Raw genomic sequence first — 16,857 nt, 5'->3', positions numbered from 1 at the left:
AGGAAGTGCTTAGCACAGTACACGTACTAAGCATCTTATCCAGATTATCTCATCAAAATAAATCTTTTCTTTTGCCATTTTCAACATTATAAACTATGGTACATTTATATAATGGACAACCCTTTAAACAGAATAAGGTAGATTCATCCAACATTTGACAAATAATTATTGAGAATTCAGACAAAAAGCTCTCATGTAACTTCCATTCCAGTTGGGTGAGACAGACAATAAACAAAAGAGGTAAATGAATTGTCTAATGTATTAGAAGGTGGTAAATGATACGGAGACAAATAAAGGAGGGAGGGGATGAGCAGTGGCGGGGAGGGGTCCTGAGAAGGTCACGTTTGTGGAGAGATTTCAAGAGGTGGCTGATGGAGTGGGCTGTGAGGATGTCTGGAAAGATGGCCCAGGCTGAGAGGACTGTCCGTACGAAGAGGCAGAAGCCTGATGGGCACATCTGAGGGACCCCACAGTCGCCTGTGTGCCTGGAGCTGTGTAAACAAAGGGTATAGCAGCAGAAGATGGGGACAGAAACCTATCAGGGGACTGATCATGTTGGGCCTTGCAGGTCATTGAAATGATTTTAGCTTTTTCTCTTAACAAACTGGTGTCTTGAGCAGAGGATTACCCAACCTGACTCACATTCTACAGAATTAGTTTAACCACTATGTTCAAAAGAGAACATAGGGGCCCGGAGATCAATGACGAAGCTATTAAAATAAAAGACGAGGATGTCCTGGACCCTTAGGGTGGCAACAGTGGAGGTGGTAAGAAGTGGATATCTTAAAAAATCTATTTGAAAGGTGAGTCAACATGATTATATACGGCATGTGAGAGAAAGGATTTTCTTTTTTATTTCAGCAAATCAAAATATGGAGCTGCTATTAATTAAGACGGTAAATACTGCAGGAGGAAGGAGCAGATTTCGGGGGGAGATCAGGAGTTTGATCTGGGACATGTTGAGCCTGATGTGCCTGTGGGCATCAGACTGGAACTGCTGAGTAGTCCTCACCTACTGAAGTTCAAGGGAGCAGTGCAGGCAGCCTGACTAGAGGGAGCGAGGGAGATACACACACACACACACATCCATCTGTGTGTACTTACATGAAAACATAGCTATGATATATAAAAGAGGGTACAAAATATTACGTAGAATATGATCTTGATTTTACATGAGTAAAATTTTAAAAGTAAGTTCGTATATGTATATAAAAAATAACTGGGAGGCCGGCCAGGTGGTGTAGTGGTTAAGTTCATGTGTTCTGCTTTGGCAGCCAGGGGTTCACAGGTTCAGATCCCAGGTGGGGACTTACCCAGCGCTTATCAAACCATGCTACCACAGTGTCTCACAGACAAAAATAGGGGGAAATTAACACAGAGGTTAGCTCAGTGACAGTCTTCCTCAAGCAAAAAAAGAGGAGGATTGGCAACAGATGTTAGCTCAGGGCCAGTCCTCCTCACCAAAAAAAAAAAAAAAAAAAACAAAATTGGAAGCATATGCAACAAAAAGCTAATAGAACTGGGAATATGAGACACTTTTGCCATAACATTGAATTTTAAAGAAGCATATATATTAATTTATAAGTTAAAAAATAAGGGCAGGAGAAGAGTACTGTTTGGGCAAACTATCAAAGCCACTAATTTCTAGCACAAACCTCTATCTGCTTCTCTGGACTGTAGTTATGACCGGGGGTCAGAGGGGAACCCTCAGCCTCAGTTTACCCTTCTCTCTCTTTTCACCTTTAGTTTTCCCCAATTAGTTGCTACCAAGTAGGCTTCAGAATGACCTGGAGACCCTGTGGTTACTTTCACAGAGCTGAACTCACAGAACAGGAAGAACCTGAATTCAAAGCCAAAGTCAGCAGTTACTCCAAGAGTCCCCAGGACTAAGTTTTTCTTCTTTGCAGTTGCCAATTTACTTCTGAAGCTTTTTTCGGTTTAAGATCATGACATTTAGAATAACAAGGCCCTAAAAATTGTGTTCCTCTATATGTTTAATTTCTGGCTATAATGTAGTACTGAATACCAAGTGCATGAAGCTGAACGGGTATGGAAAGGTTAATATAAACTGCCTTTAAACTGCAGGCCTGGGGCCTTCGCCCTGTTACACAATAGGCATTAGAGAAAAATGTTCTTTCCTGGATGCAAAGATAAATCTCCTTTTCGCTGGGAGCCTCTGCAGCAGGATTCTTTTAGGATTTTCCCATTGAGATGTTACAGCTAGGAAGAACTCTTTATTCCGTCTCTTTGGCACCACCTCCTGTTCCTGTTTAAACACATTTCCCCAACTCCACTTGTGATAAGTAATGAAATTAGACAACCGTCTGTCAACCCAGGACTTTCTTCCCCAGAATCTAGCCCTCAGGTTGAAATCACCATTTGAGCAAAGAAAATCATTGTAGACTATTTTTCTACTGCTCCAAATAGCTCAGCTGGAGGGAACTTGTTATTTCCTCCTTAGCACGCCCTGCTGGAAAGACCTGGCAGCACTCTTTCCTTCCCTGCCTGAACCAAATGCTCCTACCTCCCAGCACATGCCAGGCTGGTAAGGGTTACAGTTCCACAGCCTCCTCCAGAATTTGAGGTGGATTGGCTGGACCCACATCCCTTCTCTAAAAGCTTATTTGTAACAACAGAAGCAAAGAAGGAGCTGTCCTTAGAGATAGAACTGCTCTCTCTACTTCCGCCTCCAACGATGGAGAAGGAGGGAGTGGGAGAGAGCCTGTAGAATGCCTCAAAACATTGCTGGTGTGGGGAACACAAGGACATTCTCTGCCTGATGACTGACACTTCAAGAACTGGGCAAGTGACATCAGACCCATGAGAAATTAAATCTAATTCCCACCAAACTCAGCTACAGACCCTTTACCATTTTCAGGCTGAAGACTCTGCTGATGGTGACCTTAGGGTGTGCACACAGTGGGAACAAAGGCGTTAGCCTGGGAGTCAGGAGGCCCAGATGCCACCCCAGATCTGCTCCCACCCACTGTCTGACCATGGGCAAGATGCTTTCTCTCAATGGCCTCCGGTTTTCTCTTGTGGTAAATGGAGACTGAACAAGGATCACTGGTGGTCAAAGTCTTTTCCTACAGATGCAATCTAAAGTGGTAAAGCATAAAAATGGAATCACTCCGGGGGAGGTCTGAGGCCCCACCCATTTAGCCTGCCCCTGGTCCTCATGGGGGAATCTGAGGCAACTCTGAGGAACACAAGGATCCCCTCAACATAGGATGGAAGAAGATAAGTGAGATCTTTCCCTGATCTGATATCCTACAGCTGCAAAATTCCCACCTCAGCAATGAGGGAGCTTCAGAGCCCTCCTCCAGATGGAGCAAGGCTTAAGCCCAGGCCATGGGGGAGGTTTTCATCTCCATGAAAGAAGGGAGGGGAGGCAGGGTGGGGCAGGATTGGATTTGGAAGGGGAGAAGTGTTGGCTATTTTAAAAATGTATCTTAAAGACTCTAACTATAAGAGACCACTATTTTCCCCCTAGATTTTCAACCACTGTAAAGAAATTAAGAACTGAGTACCTCAGACAGTCCTCCCATTCTTCACTGAGGACTGAAGAAAAAGCAGCAGCAATACTCCGGAGCTAAAGAGTCAAGGTTAGATATAAGAAATGACTTCCTGACTGGGCTGGCCGTTGGGTACTGGAAAATACCAAGAGAAATTAGGAGGGATTTTTCCTGGAAGACTCTTAGAAAAAGCACAGAAAGCCAGGCTTAACACTAGATTTCAATTTCATCTTCCTCTGTTTAATAATTTTTTTTGGACAATCATTACTCTATTCTCTATACTCTCGAGAGTAGACTGGCATCATAGAGATAAGAGAGATAAAGCAATTAAGTATCTTGTCCAAGGTCATGAAGTAATTTAGAGGTATGAGAAGAAATAGTGAGAGATAGTAAAGGAGGATCCCACTCTCCAGCATCTCTTCAGGGGTCACATCAAAGGAGAGATGCCAGAAAAAAGGAAGAACAAAAAATCAACCACTAGGCTTTGCCTTCCCAAAAATGCTCTTGAAACGAGACACTTCTGATTTGCAAGAGCTGGGTATGTTATAATTCAAAAGACCAAAGGCTGGAAGAAGCAGGGCACTCAAAGATTCGAAAGAGAATGAGTTAGATCCCGACCTCACACACCTTCGACACTCAGGTCCAGTGCCGATCAAAGTTGGGGCTACAGGAAGGAGAACAGGTAGAGCAAGTGAGTCCCGAGGAAAGCTTCTGCCCCCACAGCTCTCCCTGGCTCCGTCCCACCTCTGAGTCCTGCGCAGAGAAGAGGCATTTGTGAAAACCCCGAGAGGCGGGGAGCCCCAGCAGCAAAGAGGACCTGTGTTTTGCTACCAATATGAAATCCAATTTGAGGCAAGCATCATAAAAACATCCTCTGCATAGAACAGAAATGGCTGCCAGGTAAATCCAAGGAGAGAGGGCTTGAGACAGCGACCTCACCACAGTCTTTCTTGACACCAGAAGGTCATAAAAGGGCATCCTCAAGTTTTCTGTGGCCCTGAAAGGGTCAGGGAAGGGCTGTGTGAGGACCAGGAAGCCCAGAAAGGTGGGAGATGGAAGAAAGAGGGCTCAGTATGACCTTAATGGTCATGGTGAGCAGAGGTCACAGATGGGATCTCAAACGTCTCATGTTGGATGCAGTGAGGATGAACATTGCTGCCTAACCAAGTGAAGATGGCAAGAACTCCACATAGGTGGATGCCAAAGAAAGACAGACAACACCAGGAGCTATTTTCCACCATTAGTGCAACTCATAAGCCCCCATCCAATCCCTACTTCCTAAAATTTGGATACAACCCTGAATTAACAGAATTTACCTGGAAGTTACTACATTAATGTTTTATTACCAGATGGAACCAAGGTTCAAAACAGAGATACGATTGAAAAAAATATCAACAACAATAACAATGCAACATTTTTGACACACCTGCATCTGTGAGACTATGAAAGGTTTCACAAATGTCTGCAACAGGCACAGAAACAAGACTGCTCCCGAGACAGTCCAGAGCCACGAGGTGTCTCATGAAGGTAGAGACTACCATTCCCACTGCCTGCAGCTTCTGGAAGGGGTGGCCAACAGGTAAGGGAAAATAGACTGCACGCTCACTCCTCCTCCTCTTCCTTCCACTCGCACAGCTAAGTTGCCAAAAGAAAGACGCCCTTCATCTCCCTCCCATCTCTCGCTTGCACCCATCCCCTCCTCTTCACCCCCGCTGCTACAACCTCAGTTCAGTGCTCATTGCCTGTCACACACTATCATGAGAGCTGTATGGAGAGAACTGTCGGATCAAAGGAAAAGGTCAGCATTCCCTTGATTGATTTTGCCCAGGTAAAGTGTTATTAATTTAAATGTTTCATTTCACTTAATGACCCTGGGGATTTATCAATGCCCTCACTGCCCATAATATGTCCTTATTCTCTAGGGAAACACCTATCAAATCTGTATTAAATAGTCAAGCATTATACCCTGATAGGGTATTATACTCTCCTCCATTAGGATATTACTGGATATATAATAAATTAACTACATTTGGCTCTCTGCATCTGCAAGTTCCACATCCGTGGATTCAACCAACTATGGATTGAAAGGCCTACGATGGTTGCATCTGTACTGACCATGAACAGAATTTTTTTCCTGTCATTATTCCCTAAACAATACACTATAACAACTATTTACATTGTTTTAGGTATTATAAGTAATCTAGAGAGGATTTGAAGTATGTGGGAAGATGTATGTAGATTATAAGCAAATACTATACCATTTTATATAAGGGACTTGAGCATCCTCGGATTTTGGTAGCTGAGGGGGTCCTGGGACCAATCTCCTGTGCATATCGAGGGATAAGTGTACAGCTATTCAATCTTAGCAACAAGTAGTTTCTGCTTCCCCTCATGTTTATATGAAAACTCTGCTGTAACTAACAGCCCAGAAATTGAGTCTGTAACCAAGAAGGACAGTCTCAGAGCCTCATGTAAAAAGCTGTACTAAGTTTCATCAATACTTCCAGAAACAGACTCATTGTTATAGGCTTCCAAGGTGATGTCAGAGACTGAGTGTGGAGTTCCAGGACTTTTTTTAGTCCAGAGGCAGATGACTTCATAAAAGCAAACTGTTGACCCAAGAGCCAGCGGAACAAAAAAAAATGACACGGGACTGAAGGAACTGATGAAGGAAATATAATTTTGATTATTTGTTTTGGAATAGTGTTGGTATTATTATTACTACTATTATTGTTATTATTTTGGTGAGGAAGATTGGCCCTGAGCCAATATCTGTGTCCAATCTTCCTCCACTTTGTATGTGGGACGCCTCCACAGGATGGCTTGATGAGTGGTATGTAGGTCCATGCCCAGGATCTGAACCCGTGAACCCCTGGCTGCCGAAGCAGAGTGCGTGAACTTAACCACTACACCACTGGGCCAGCCCCTGGTATTATTTTTTATTGGTATCATTTCTGATAGGAATATGAGGAAGTCCTTTCTCTTTCTTGCTGCTCTATCTCTCACTATCAACTTAGTGGTCTATGTTTTACAAATATTTTGAAAGGAAACACTTTTAAATGGTAATCTTGTTCTCACTGACCTCTCAGAATTCAGGAACAGCATTGTCTTCTGAGTCTTTACTTTTAATTGCAATGTAGTTACTTGGATAGGTTCAATAAGAATTTGTTGTAATTTTACCAGTACATAATTGAACAAACAGATGGTGCAGTCAAGGCCATACCTGGAGCGTCATATTTGAGAGTGAATCTCATTTAATCAGGCATGATAAGCCCACCATTAAGAAATAAGGGTTGTACTTCATTTGGAGAACCACAAAGCCCTTCCAGAAAACTGGTCTGTTGCCTTATTATGGCAGTTCAGGAAACCTTTGCGGATTGGGAGGCCCTCAGGAGAGATGCATTCAATCCCTTTTATAGATAGTACAGGCAAAATGGCAGCGATGACTTTCTTGGTTTGGTTTCCTCACCTCAGAATAGAAGAGTAAATAAAAGCAATAAATAATATGCCTGAAATAATAGAGGCTATTGGAATTTCCTAAGAAGATTCTTAAGAAATCTCCAGACAGACGGAAGTTAATTTTCTGGACTTCATAGTTGCTCAGCACGACAGGGCTTTTAGGTTTTCTGACCACACTACAAGGAGGCTTATGGATATTAATTAACATTTCTTACTGCAATTGCATAAATGAATCAGGCCAAAATGCAATGAGCTCGGTTTTTTGGTAATCAAGAGTAATCTGTGGAGACTATTTGTGACCACACTGCTTTACGGTTTACAATGCCCTTCCATGTCCTGGGTTAAATCTCCCAAAAAGCCTTTTAACACACTATTCCCATAGTTAATGCCGCGAACAGAGTTAGACTTGAGCATCTTCATCTTTGTGCACTGGAAAAGACAACACAGCTCATGAAGAAGCACCTATTCACACCCTATTCACCCTCCTCCATTACAAACAGCTGCTGGTTTTAGAAGACACGTGTGTGCATGCACACCCCCCCCCCCACACACGCGCACACACAGACATGTAGCATTTTCCATGGAACATCCGGCTAGAACTGAGAAAGCCCAGCTCCACAGAAGGCAGATGTAAACTTCTATATCGGGTCTCATTAACAAAGGCTCAAAAAGGGGTTGAGACCAGTGGGACGACGTTACATTCTCCATCATGAAAACATCCAAACATGCCTAACCTTTCCTGCGTGTCTCAGCCATGGAAGAGACACCACTGCCCCGGGGGAGGTGTTCTCCTTTCATCTGTCCCCTGGCACTGCACTGCATTCCAAGCAGAATATATTAATAAAGAAATGCTTTTTGGGGGGAATACTCTCCACTGTTGTGACATCTCTGCAGTCTCTGTTTGAAATTTGGGCTTGAGAAGTTCAAAGGATTTGGAGATTAGAGTGCAAGGAAGACCAAGATGTACCCCAGGGCATGCCCTCATCTTAGATGCTGAAAAGCCCGCCCTGCCTACACCACAGCCAATTTGACCTCTAAAAGAACCTAGTGCATATCTTGGTCTAACAGAATTATTTTCAAAGACTCTCAGCTCTTCGTTTTCTTTTTAATGGTAGCTGAAGGCGGTTCAGTTTAGAGTCCCTAAACAAGCTGTCGTACTTGCCAAGTGAGTGCCCCCAAGCCCCGCCCGCCTGGGCTGAAACAGCTCTGTTAAATGCCAAGTTCCCGGCCTCTGGGGCAGAGCTTGGTCACATCAGCGCCCCCTGACCTCCCGTCCCTCCTTCAGGGAGTCTCCTGTGACCCCCGCTCACCATTCTTCTCTGCCTTGTGTTTTGGAGGTTCCGGCTCTGGGAGGCATGGACAGGGCCCATCACAGAGGGTGGTGAGGCTTTTGCCAGTAGAACAGGCGTGGAACTCCAACTTACACTGCAAAAGAGAGACAGGACAGGCCTTCAGAATGCAGCCAAGCAGACCCCTCTCCTTGGCTTCCTTAGGAAACAGCCAGCGCCCCTCTAACCACAGTTAGGCTTACAGGAGCAGAGACAGAGAATGAAGTTCATCCAGTTAAAAGCCTGAATTACAGAATACCAAATAAGAGATGGCCTTTTACGGTTTTCCAAATGTATAGGATAACGTGTAAAAACACTGCAGAAGCCCTGGGAGGCTGACTTTAATCAATGATAAACAACTCTAATTATTCATAAAATAAAAGTATTAGTATGACACTTAACATCTGTGGAGTCCCATAGGACCCACCAAGACCGCCCCCGCACAGCAGAAGGCTGCTTCTCCACACTTCCTTACTCCCACGTGGGGAAGCTCTGCCCGTGTAGCACTCCTGGTCCCTCTCAGCTGCTCACACGCTCTTCCTGGGGAGGAAGAGTAACAGTCTCTCTCCTAAGTTTGGATGGTACATGCGAGGCCCAGCCCCTTCACCCTGGTAGCAAGTGAGGAGGGGAGGCTTTTGCTTCAACTGTCCAAAACCTCAGTTTCACACAGTCTCCCCACCCCCTACCCCTCGCCTAGGATGCCTGTGGCAGTCTAACAAGCCTGTGACTGGCTGAAAGTGTCCACAGAATTCTCAGATTCAATATTAGAAGCCCCAAAGCCACATCCTCTTGTTGATCCTTTATCAATAACAATGGCATTTTGGCCACTTTCCGCCAGCTCTTTACTCTCAAGTCTCAGTTGATTCAGAACACAAGAAGAACAGAAAGATGTTACTTATAGATGAAAAAGGCCACAACAATTAGTAGAATTTTTATTATTCTTATGTTATAGAATAAGAAACTGAGACACAGAGAGGGTAAACAACTTGCAAAAGATCATGATGCTCACAGGTGTGGAGCCAGGATTCAAAGCCATGTCTGACCCCAAGGATAAGCACCTACGGGTCGCACATCACTATTTCTGTCACGTGGATGGGCTGGAGAGAACAGACATCCTGTCCTGTACTCTTAATTATGCAGCTTTGCTATTGGCTTGGGTCTGAATTGTCTGAGAGTTCCCTCCCTTCTTACCTGCAAGATTCTCGAGATCAAGGTCTGTGTGTAATCAGTCCTCTGCAAAGGCCCACGGGCCCAGGACCATGTTAGCATCTGGTGGAGGTTCAAAGGAAGAGGAGATAGGCAAAATTTGCTGAGCACCCACTGTGCGAGCTGTTCTTATCAGGTGCCGTGGGGGATCTTTTAGAAGAAAGAAAGGAGGAGATATGGTCCCTGCCCTTGGAAAACACAAATGCATACCTTTGAAAAAGGCCACCAGCGTCTGCAAAGCAACACATGAGTGCAGATGAATACTGGCTCATTGTGAGAGGAGGAGCTATTCAGTCCCATACCGATTACAAACCAAGGGAAATAGTGCTTTCAACCTGGTGCTAAACATACCGGAGTCACTCTTGTGTAACTCCAACTGTCACCCACACAGTCACTGGCTACCCCTGCAGAGATGAGCAAGTCAAGCCTACAGAGGGCTGGCTTCCTCCTGATGCAAAATCCCCCTCTGCACAAATTTGTCAGATGTCTAGATTGTGCCCAGTGTGGTAGTCGGAGTTGTGGGGCTACTTTAAAGGAGGTCATGGCCTAGGCTGCAAACCTCAGCTCTCTTGATAAGGATGCAAAAAGAACATGTCCTTCTAAAGCCACGCAGACGTGACCACGAGGTGAGGCGGGGTACATGTGTATGTAGGGATGCAGCACCAAAGGGACCTGCAGGTGTAGCACGTGCCTGCAGACACTCCAAAGGGATGCAAGGTAAGCCAAGCAGAACACTGAAAGGTGGAAGGTGGGTCCCTAGTATAAGAAGCTTCTTTTCAAATAGCATAGCAGGGGCCAGCCTGGTGGTGTAGTTGTTAAATTCATGCACCCTCCTTCGGCAGCCCTGGGTTCGCAGGTTCAGATCCCAGGTGTGGACCTACACATTGCTCATCAAAACAGACTGTGGCAGCATCCCACATACAAAATAGGAGAAGATTGGCACAGATATTAGCTCAGCAACAATCTTCCTCACCAGGAAAAAAAAAAAAAAAGCAGCACAGCATATGTGCACATGTCCAGGCTGGAGAGAAGACCATGGTGGCCAGCCCCGCCACCTCCTTCTCCCGTGGGCTAGTTCTCTGGAACAATCCTCAGTTTCAGACCAGTGGTTCTCAAACTATTTTCTCAACAGAATCCGCAAAGCTAATTTGGGAGGAAACATATATTTTATAAGTAAACTTATTTTATAAAGTTAAAAATTATTACATTTACTTACTAGAAAGCCTTATCATACTGTTACTGTGATTGCCTGTTTGTGTCTGTGATAGATTATAATATTCTTCCCAAACATTCTCTGGCCTCTCCAAAGAGGAATGTACATTTTGCTCATCACCCCATGGGAAAGTTGACTTCCCCTTCCTGATGACATTGGTTTTGGCCACATGACTTGCTCTAGCCAGTGGATTGTGAGTAGCAGTGATGCAGGCCAGGTCTGAGCCGATATTTTAAGACCCGCTGCTTGGGTTCATCTCTTGCTCTTTTCCCTCTACCATGAAAATGACATGTGCCAGATAAGGGCTGCTCCTTCTGCCTGGGACCCAGAAGGCAGAAGACACGCAACAGGGCTGAAGCTAACCCACAGTCAACACGCAACATGAACAAGGAATGAATGTTTGCTGTTGTGAGCCACTGATGCTTGGGGATCATTTGTTACCACAGTATAATTCAGCAAAAGCTGACTAACACAGCAACTGACTTCCCACCAGACCATTAAGTACTTAACATCTGGAAAAGGCCTTAGTCACTGTCTTATCCCTGGCATCATACGACACACATATACTCCTGGCACATAGTAGGCCTCTGTTCTGGCCACCAGGAGCTACCAATCTGCCTGCAAAGGGGAATACGGGTACTGGAGCTCAGTATTCAAGAGGTTCATGGTGAACCATCCTTGACCCGCACCTGCTCCCTGAGCCCTCTTTTAGAGCCCCAACTTCCACACTCTGCCTTTCAGCCTCCCTGCTCACCTCTCTCCATCACTGGAGTCAGAGTCTTGTCCATCTGCTTCTTAGATGCCCACAGCACCTGTTCCCCGGGGTGGCCTTTCCTCTCCCAGGGGCCCCTGTGGACTGTCATTCTAGTAACTCAGCTCCCTTGGCTGGCCCAAGGATCTCCTCTCCTGTACGGCCACTGTCGCAATCTGTGGGAATGATTAGGATTATTTTGGGCTGGTTACTTTTAAAAACTGCTGACGGGAATGAAACTCTGAAGGGTGGAATTTGCTTGCCCTTTGTTGAGAGACATTTGCATTTGTGAAGGAAGTCTCCTCCGTCTGTGGGGGTGTCTCCCTCTCTGCACCAGGAGGAAGAGGGGATGACCTTATCTCTAGAAACTCTTAATGAGGAAGGCAAGGACTTAAGTCTGCATAATAATCTTACTCTTGTTTACTGTACTTGTCTGGTAACCTCATGTAACTGACTCCCCCCACCACCAACATCCTCTTTTGTCTTCAGCTAAAGATAATATTTAAGGTGGTTGCTTCAGCCATTTACTTAATCTGATCTGATTCTTATCTAAAGTTATAGGACCACCCAATAACCAGACCCCACCTGCACTGATACCATTTTAACGACTTTTTTAACATATTCTTTCCTTTGTCTTGTAAAGAGATAACTCACATACCTATGCCTTAAATTTAGCCCTACCCTCAACCCATGTTTTCAGCTCTTACTGCCCATGGGTCCTCTCCCCATGCTATTCCATACTCTTCTCTGAATAAAAGAGCACTACTGCCTGACCTTGTGAGTCCAAGAAATCTTTCTTTCGACTCCTCGACTCACCAAGCCCACATCAGGAACAGCTGGGCCGCTTCTTTTTATCTTCCAGGACAACATGTGGCATTTGAATGAAGCTCAAAGGGCTAAAATTCCATTTTCTATAAAGCTCCAAACATGCTATTTAGAGACACACATACATGTGGTAAAAGATGGTGGTGTGAAAAGACACAGGGAAAAGATGGCCGTCTACAAGGAACACCTGGGGCCAGCAGAAGCCAGAAGAGAGGCACAGGACAGATCCCCTCACAGCCTCAGAGGAACCAACCCCTCACCCCTGATTGCACACTTTTACCTCAGACCATAAGCGTCTGTTGTTTAAGCCTCCGGGTTTGCGGCACTTTATGATAGCAGCCCTTGCAAACAAATACACCTTCTACCAGACTTTTTTTTTTTAAAAAATGATAGTGTCTAAGGAATGGAAATGGCTTGTCTTCAGTTTATAAAGCAAGATCTTTGTGCCAAGATGGCTCAGTTCTCCTGGAAAGAAAGAAAAAAACATGGTACAGCAGCCTCAGAATATGGGACAGTTGGACATACAGAACTCGGCCAAGTTACACTCATGCCCAGAAAAGTGGAAACAGGAAAAATTCCAGTCTTTATATTGATTTGATGACAAAGCAGTTAAATAAATAATTAACCATAACTATGTAAAAGAGGAGAGTTGAAAAAGTAGGAAATTAGTTAAGGACTTTTATTTATTTATTTATTTATTTATTTTTGCTGAAGAAGATTTGCCCTGAGCTACCATCTGTTGCCAGTCTTCCTCTGCTTTGTAGGTGGGTTGCTGCTATAGCGTGGATGCCAATTAGTGGTGTAGGTCCTCACCTGGGCTCCAAATCCAGGCTGCTGAAGTGGCGTGCGCCAAACTTAACCACTAGGCCATGGAGCCAGCCCCCCCGGCCCCCGTTAAGGACTTTTAAACATTATACTGGAACCCATATTCATACAAACACAAATAAAAACATAACTACAAACCCTGGAAGCTTCTAGATCCCTTGACCTGTTGGAACAGAAATGCCTTCCCCGATCATCACAGAAACACAGGAGACAGAGAGAGCCAAAGTTTTCACGAACGGGCAGAAATATTAAAAATGTTGACCTACTTAAAAATAAATGTGCTAGCAGATTTCCCAACCAATCTTTCCTTCCGTTTGCATAACACACCAACACGTCCGAATGAGTGAATGTTTTCCTACAAATGGCCGGTAAATCTTTCTCTTCTGTGACTTGTAAAGAAAAACTAATAACCTCTCTCTGGTCCGCTGCTCTCGCAGGCCTCTACCACACCACACGCTTCGCTTTGCCTTGCATGCTTTGGGTATTATTTTTAACATTTTATTTAAATTGCTTTCTCCACTGTATTTCATCAACCTATCATCTATTTTTAAGCCAGACTGTTGACAGTTCACAGTTGACAATTTTGTTCACAGTTGATGAATTCTGATTTGTTTTTATTCCCCTCAAATCACGTCAGAGAAGTAGGGGATGATCCCACGGCTCTGCTGGCTTTAATGATTGGGCCCAGAGTAAGTGGCTGCTGGCTGCACAGCTTACCCCTGGTGGACGGTGGAACAGCGTCTGTCTCTGCCCAGGCCTGGAGTCTCTCAGGGGCATCTGGAGGAGCCGTGAAGAGAAATAGGGGAAGGAGCTTTGGTCTCATTCAGAGCTTTATCAAACGTGCATTCAGACATGTGTTCCTTTTTGCATTCAATGACTATTTATTGGACAACTACTGTGGGCCACGCCCTGGTCTAGGCTCTGAACCAACGAGACAAAGGGCCTGTTCTTATGAAGTTTATATGGCAGGTGCTGAGGAGGGCTGTGGAGAGACACAAAGGGGAGTAAGAGACAGAGAATAATGGAAAGGGGATGGTATATTATATGTGGTGATCAGGAAATCTTCTGGCAAGATGACATACATCTGGGCAGAGAACAGAATAAAGTGAGCCATGCAGCTGTCTGGGAAGGGGGGGGGGTGGTTCCAGGTAAAGGGAAGTGCAAAGGCCCTGAGGTGGAAGGTGCTGACTGTGCTTGAGAGAGAGCAAGGAAGTCAGTGTGGCTGGAGAGGAATGAGCAGGGAGGAGGGTAGAAGAGACCATCTCAAATGAATTGCTGGTTGGCCTTCTCAAGAAGGCTTGTGTGTGACTCCAGGCTCAGCCTTTGTTCTTATTCATTCATTCATTCTCTCTCTCACACATACTTTTCTGACTTCAGAGTTCCAAAGAAGGCAGAACCTTAAACTTTAAAACTAAGTTGCTAATAATGTGAAAAAGGAAAAGCTCTTCTTTCCAAAATAATGCTAGCTAAATAAATTTAGAAGAAATGCTAGAGTTAGAAAATCATCATTTTGCAACTCCATGTTTAATAATTGAGTCAGGAAAGGATCATTTGATGTTTACTAAAAACATTGGGAGAAAGTTATTGAGGAACAGGACACCTACATGATCTCAAAGGGTCACCCCACAGAATACCTAGTTTTTACAAGAGGAAAAAGTACATTTTTAATAAAAATATATGGCAGTCACCCCTTACTTAACAAAGGACCAAGGAGCCAATTTAGTACCACCAGTAGTGGGACCACCTGGCAGGCACCTGCGCATGTGCTACAAAAGGAAGTACACAATAGTGCCTATGAGGTATTGGTGCCAAAAACACTTACCCTGAATCTATTCATTAGGAAACAAATCCAAAATTGAGGAAATTTTATAAGATAACTGCCTGAACTCCAAAAATAAACAAAACACCCTTGGGGGGAGCAGGGCATTGTTCTAGATTAGAAGAAATTAAATAGATGAAACAAATTCAATGGCTGAGACTTGACTGGATCTTGAGAAATAATTATACAAAGCTATAAAAGACATTCTGGGGAAAAATTGTGATTTTAACGTGGACTTTATATAAGGTAATATTATTGAATTGTTGTTCCCGTAGGTGCAACAATACCTACTACAGAGGTGGTATAGGAGGACGCCTGTTTTCTTTCGTAGGGGTGAGGTGTCACGTCTGCAAATTATTTCTAAATGGTTCAGAGGAAAAAGTGCGTATGTGAACGCAAAAAGAGAGAGTGCAAACATTGCAAAACGTTAACAACTGCCAAATCTTGATGATGGGTATACAAGTATTTATCGCATTATTCTTTAAACTATTCTGTATGTTTAATAATCATTAAACCAATATCTAGGGGGGAAAAACGTAACTTGCTTTGCCTGGTGGTGCTAGGAAAATTCTTCCCAGAAATCACTCCTATTTGCTCCCTGGAACAGCTCCCTCTGCGCGCCCGCCATCCATCTCCTGCAGTGACTTTTCTCCTGCGCTTCCCCACCAGAGGGCGGGCTCTTTGGGGGCAGTGAGGAGCCTGTTGCCACTGTCTGTGGCACCTGGCCCAGAATTGTAAAGAGCAAGTCTTCCACAGGGATTTGTTAGACAAATGATTGAGGTTTTCCTGAAGCACACGTTCTCTTAATTGATGTAAGCACACGCCGATGAGGCGTACTGCGCTGTAGCATTTTCAGTCTTGCAAAGACACCCTTTCGTTTTATGTATGGGGGTACTGAGGCTGGAGGAAAACAGGCATCTTGGCTGAGGTCATTCTCTTAAGTAACTTCCTTACCTTCTCCTGACTTTGTTCATCTTGTCAACGGTTTAGCAAACCGTTTGGCGAATGAGGAGGCAAATTTCAGTCCCGTTCATGTACAGATTGTCCCAGGTTTGCTTTTAGAGGTGAGGATGAACAAACTTTCTCTAATTTGTGTAAGAAAACCAGTAGAAAGTCCTGCACAGGAAATACCAAAGGAAAGGGGTAAGACTCCAGGCGAGGGAGCCTAAGAAAAAGACGCCGTCTCCCCAAAGGTGGGAGTTCATGGGACCAGTCACAACTCTGAGCCCACTGCCACAGCCTTTGACTTGCGGAGCCCTCCATGCGATGCATCCAACAGTGACTCGACTCCAGTGAGGAGAGCCCCCCTCCGCCCTGTACACCCTCCAGGCTCATCTCCACGACTCCCAGTCCTGGTCCATGCTTTCTGCTCCCCAACATCACACTCCAGGGGCGTCCTTGCCTCGCCTCCGCTGCTTCTCACTTCTAGGACTTTGCCTGCTGTGCGCTCTGTCTAGAATCCTCTTAAGCCTGGGTAATCTTTTGAAATTTGAAATCTCTGTGCGAGTTTTCCTCGATCTGAGATTTGGGGCAACAGTGCAGATCAGGAAGGACTTGGAGTTCCCAGGCCCTGCTTCCCGTCAGCCTCTCGGGGACACGGCAGATTTGGTGGAGGAAGGATTGCCAGGTACACATCAGGAGAGGTGGGACCAGGCAAAGCCTCGTCAAGCATGGCCGGGAGGCAGCAGAGTCCCAGACCCAAACAGGCCCTGGAGATAGGAACAGGTGCGTCCCTCCCTGTACCCCCTCATCTTCTTCAGGCCTTTGCTCAAATCTCATTGAAGCCTTCTCTCAGAATGCTTTTAAAATCACAACAGGCATTCCTGACCCTCTTAACGCCGTTTCACTTTTCTTTTTCATATATAAAACCTCTCATCTTCTAATATAACGTATACACCTCTTTTTGTTTTATTTGC

General features: G+C 44.8%; 1 protein-coding gene across 2 annotated transcripts in view; it reads right to left on the bottom strand.

Moving 5' to 3' along the window:
- Positions 1–16,857, bottom strand: part of SPOCK1 (SPARC (osteonectin), cwcv and kazal like domains proteoglycan 1) — a 477,850-nt gene that overhangs the window by 76,944 nt on the left and 384,049 nt on the right. For both annotated transcript variants that reach the window (XM_046665421.1, XM_046665422.1), the window contains exon 6: positions 8,285–8,399. In XM_046665421.1, the coding sequence (XP_046521377.1) occupies positions 8,285–8,399 (115 nt within the window). The remainder of the gene's footprint in view (positions 1–8,284; positions 8,400–16,857) is intronic.

Source organism: Equus quagga, chromosome 7, assembly GCF_021613505.1.
Source record: "Equus quagga isolate Etosha38 chromosome 7, UCLA_HA_Equagga_1.0, whole genome shotgun sequence".
In the NCBI taxonomy this organism is placed as follows: Eukaryota; Metazoa; Chordata; class Mammalia; order Perissodactyla; family Equidae; genus Equus; species Equus quagga.
This window is presented reverse-complemented; position numbering and strand designations above follow the sequence as displayed.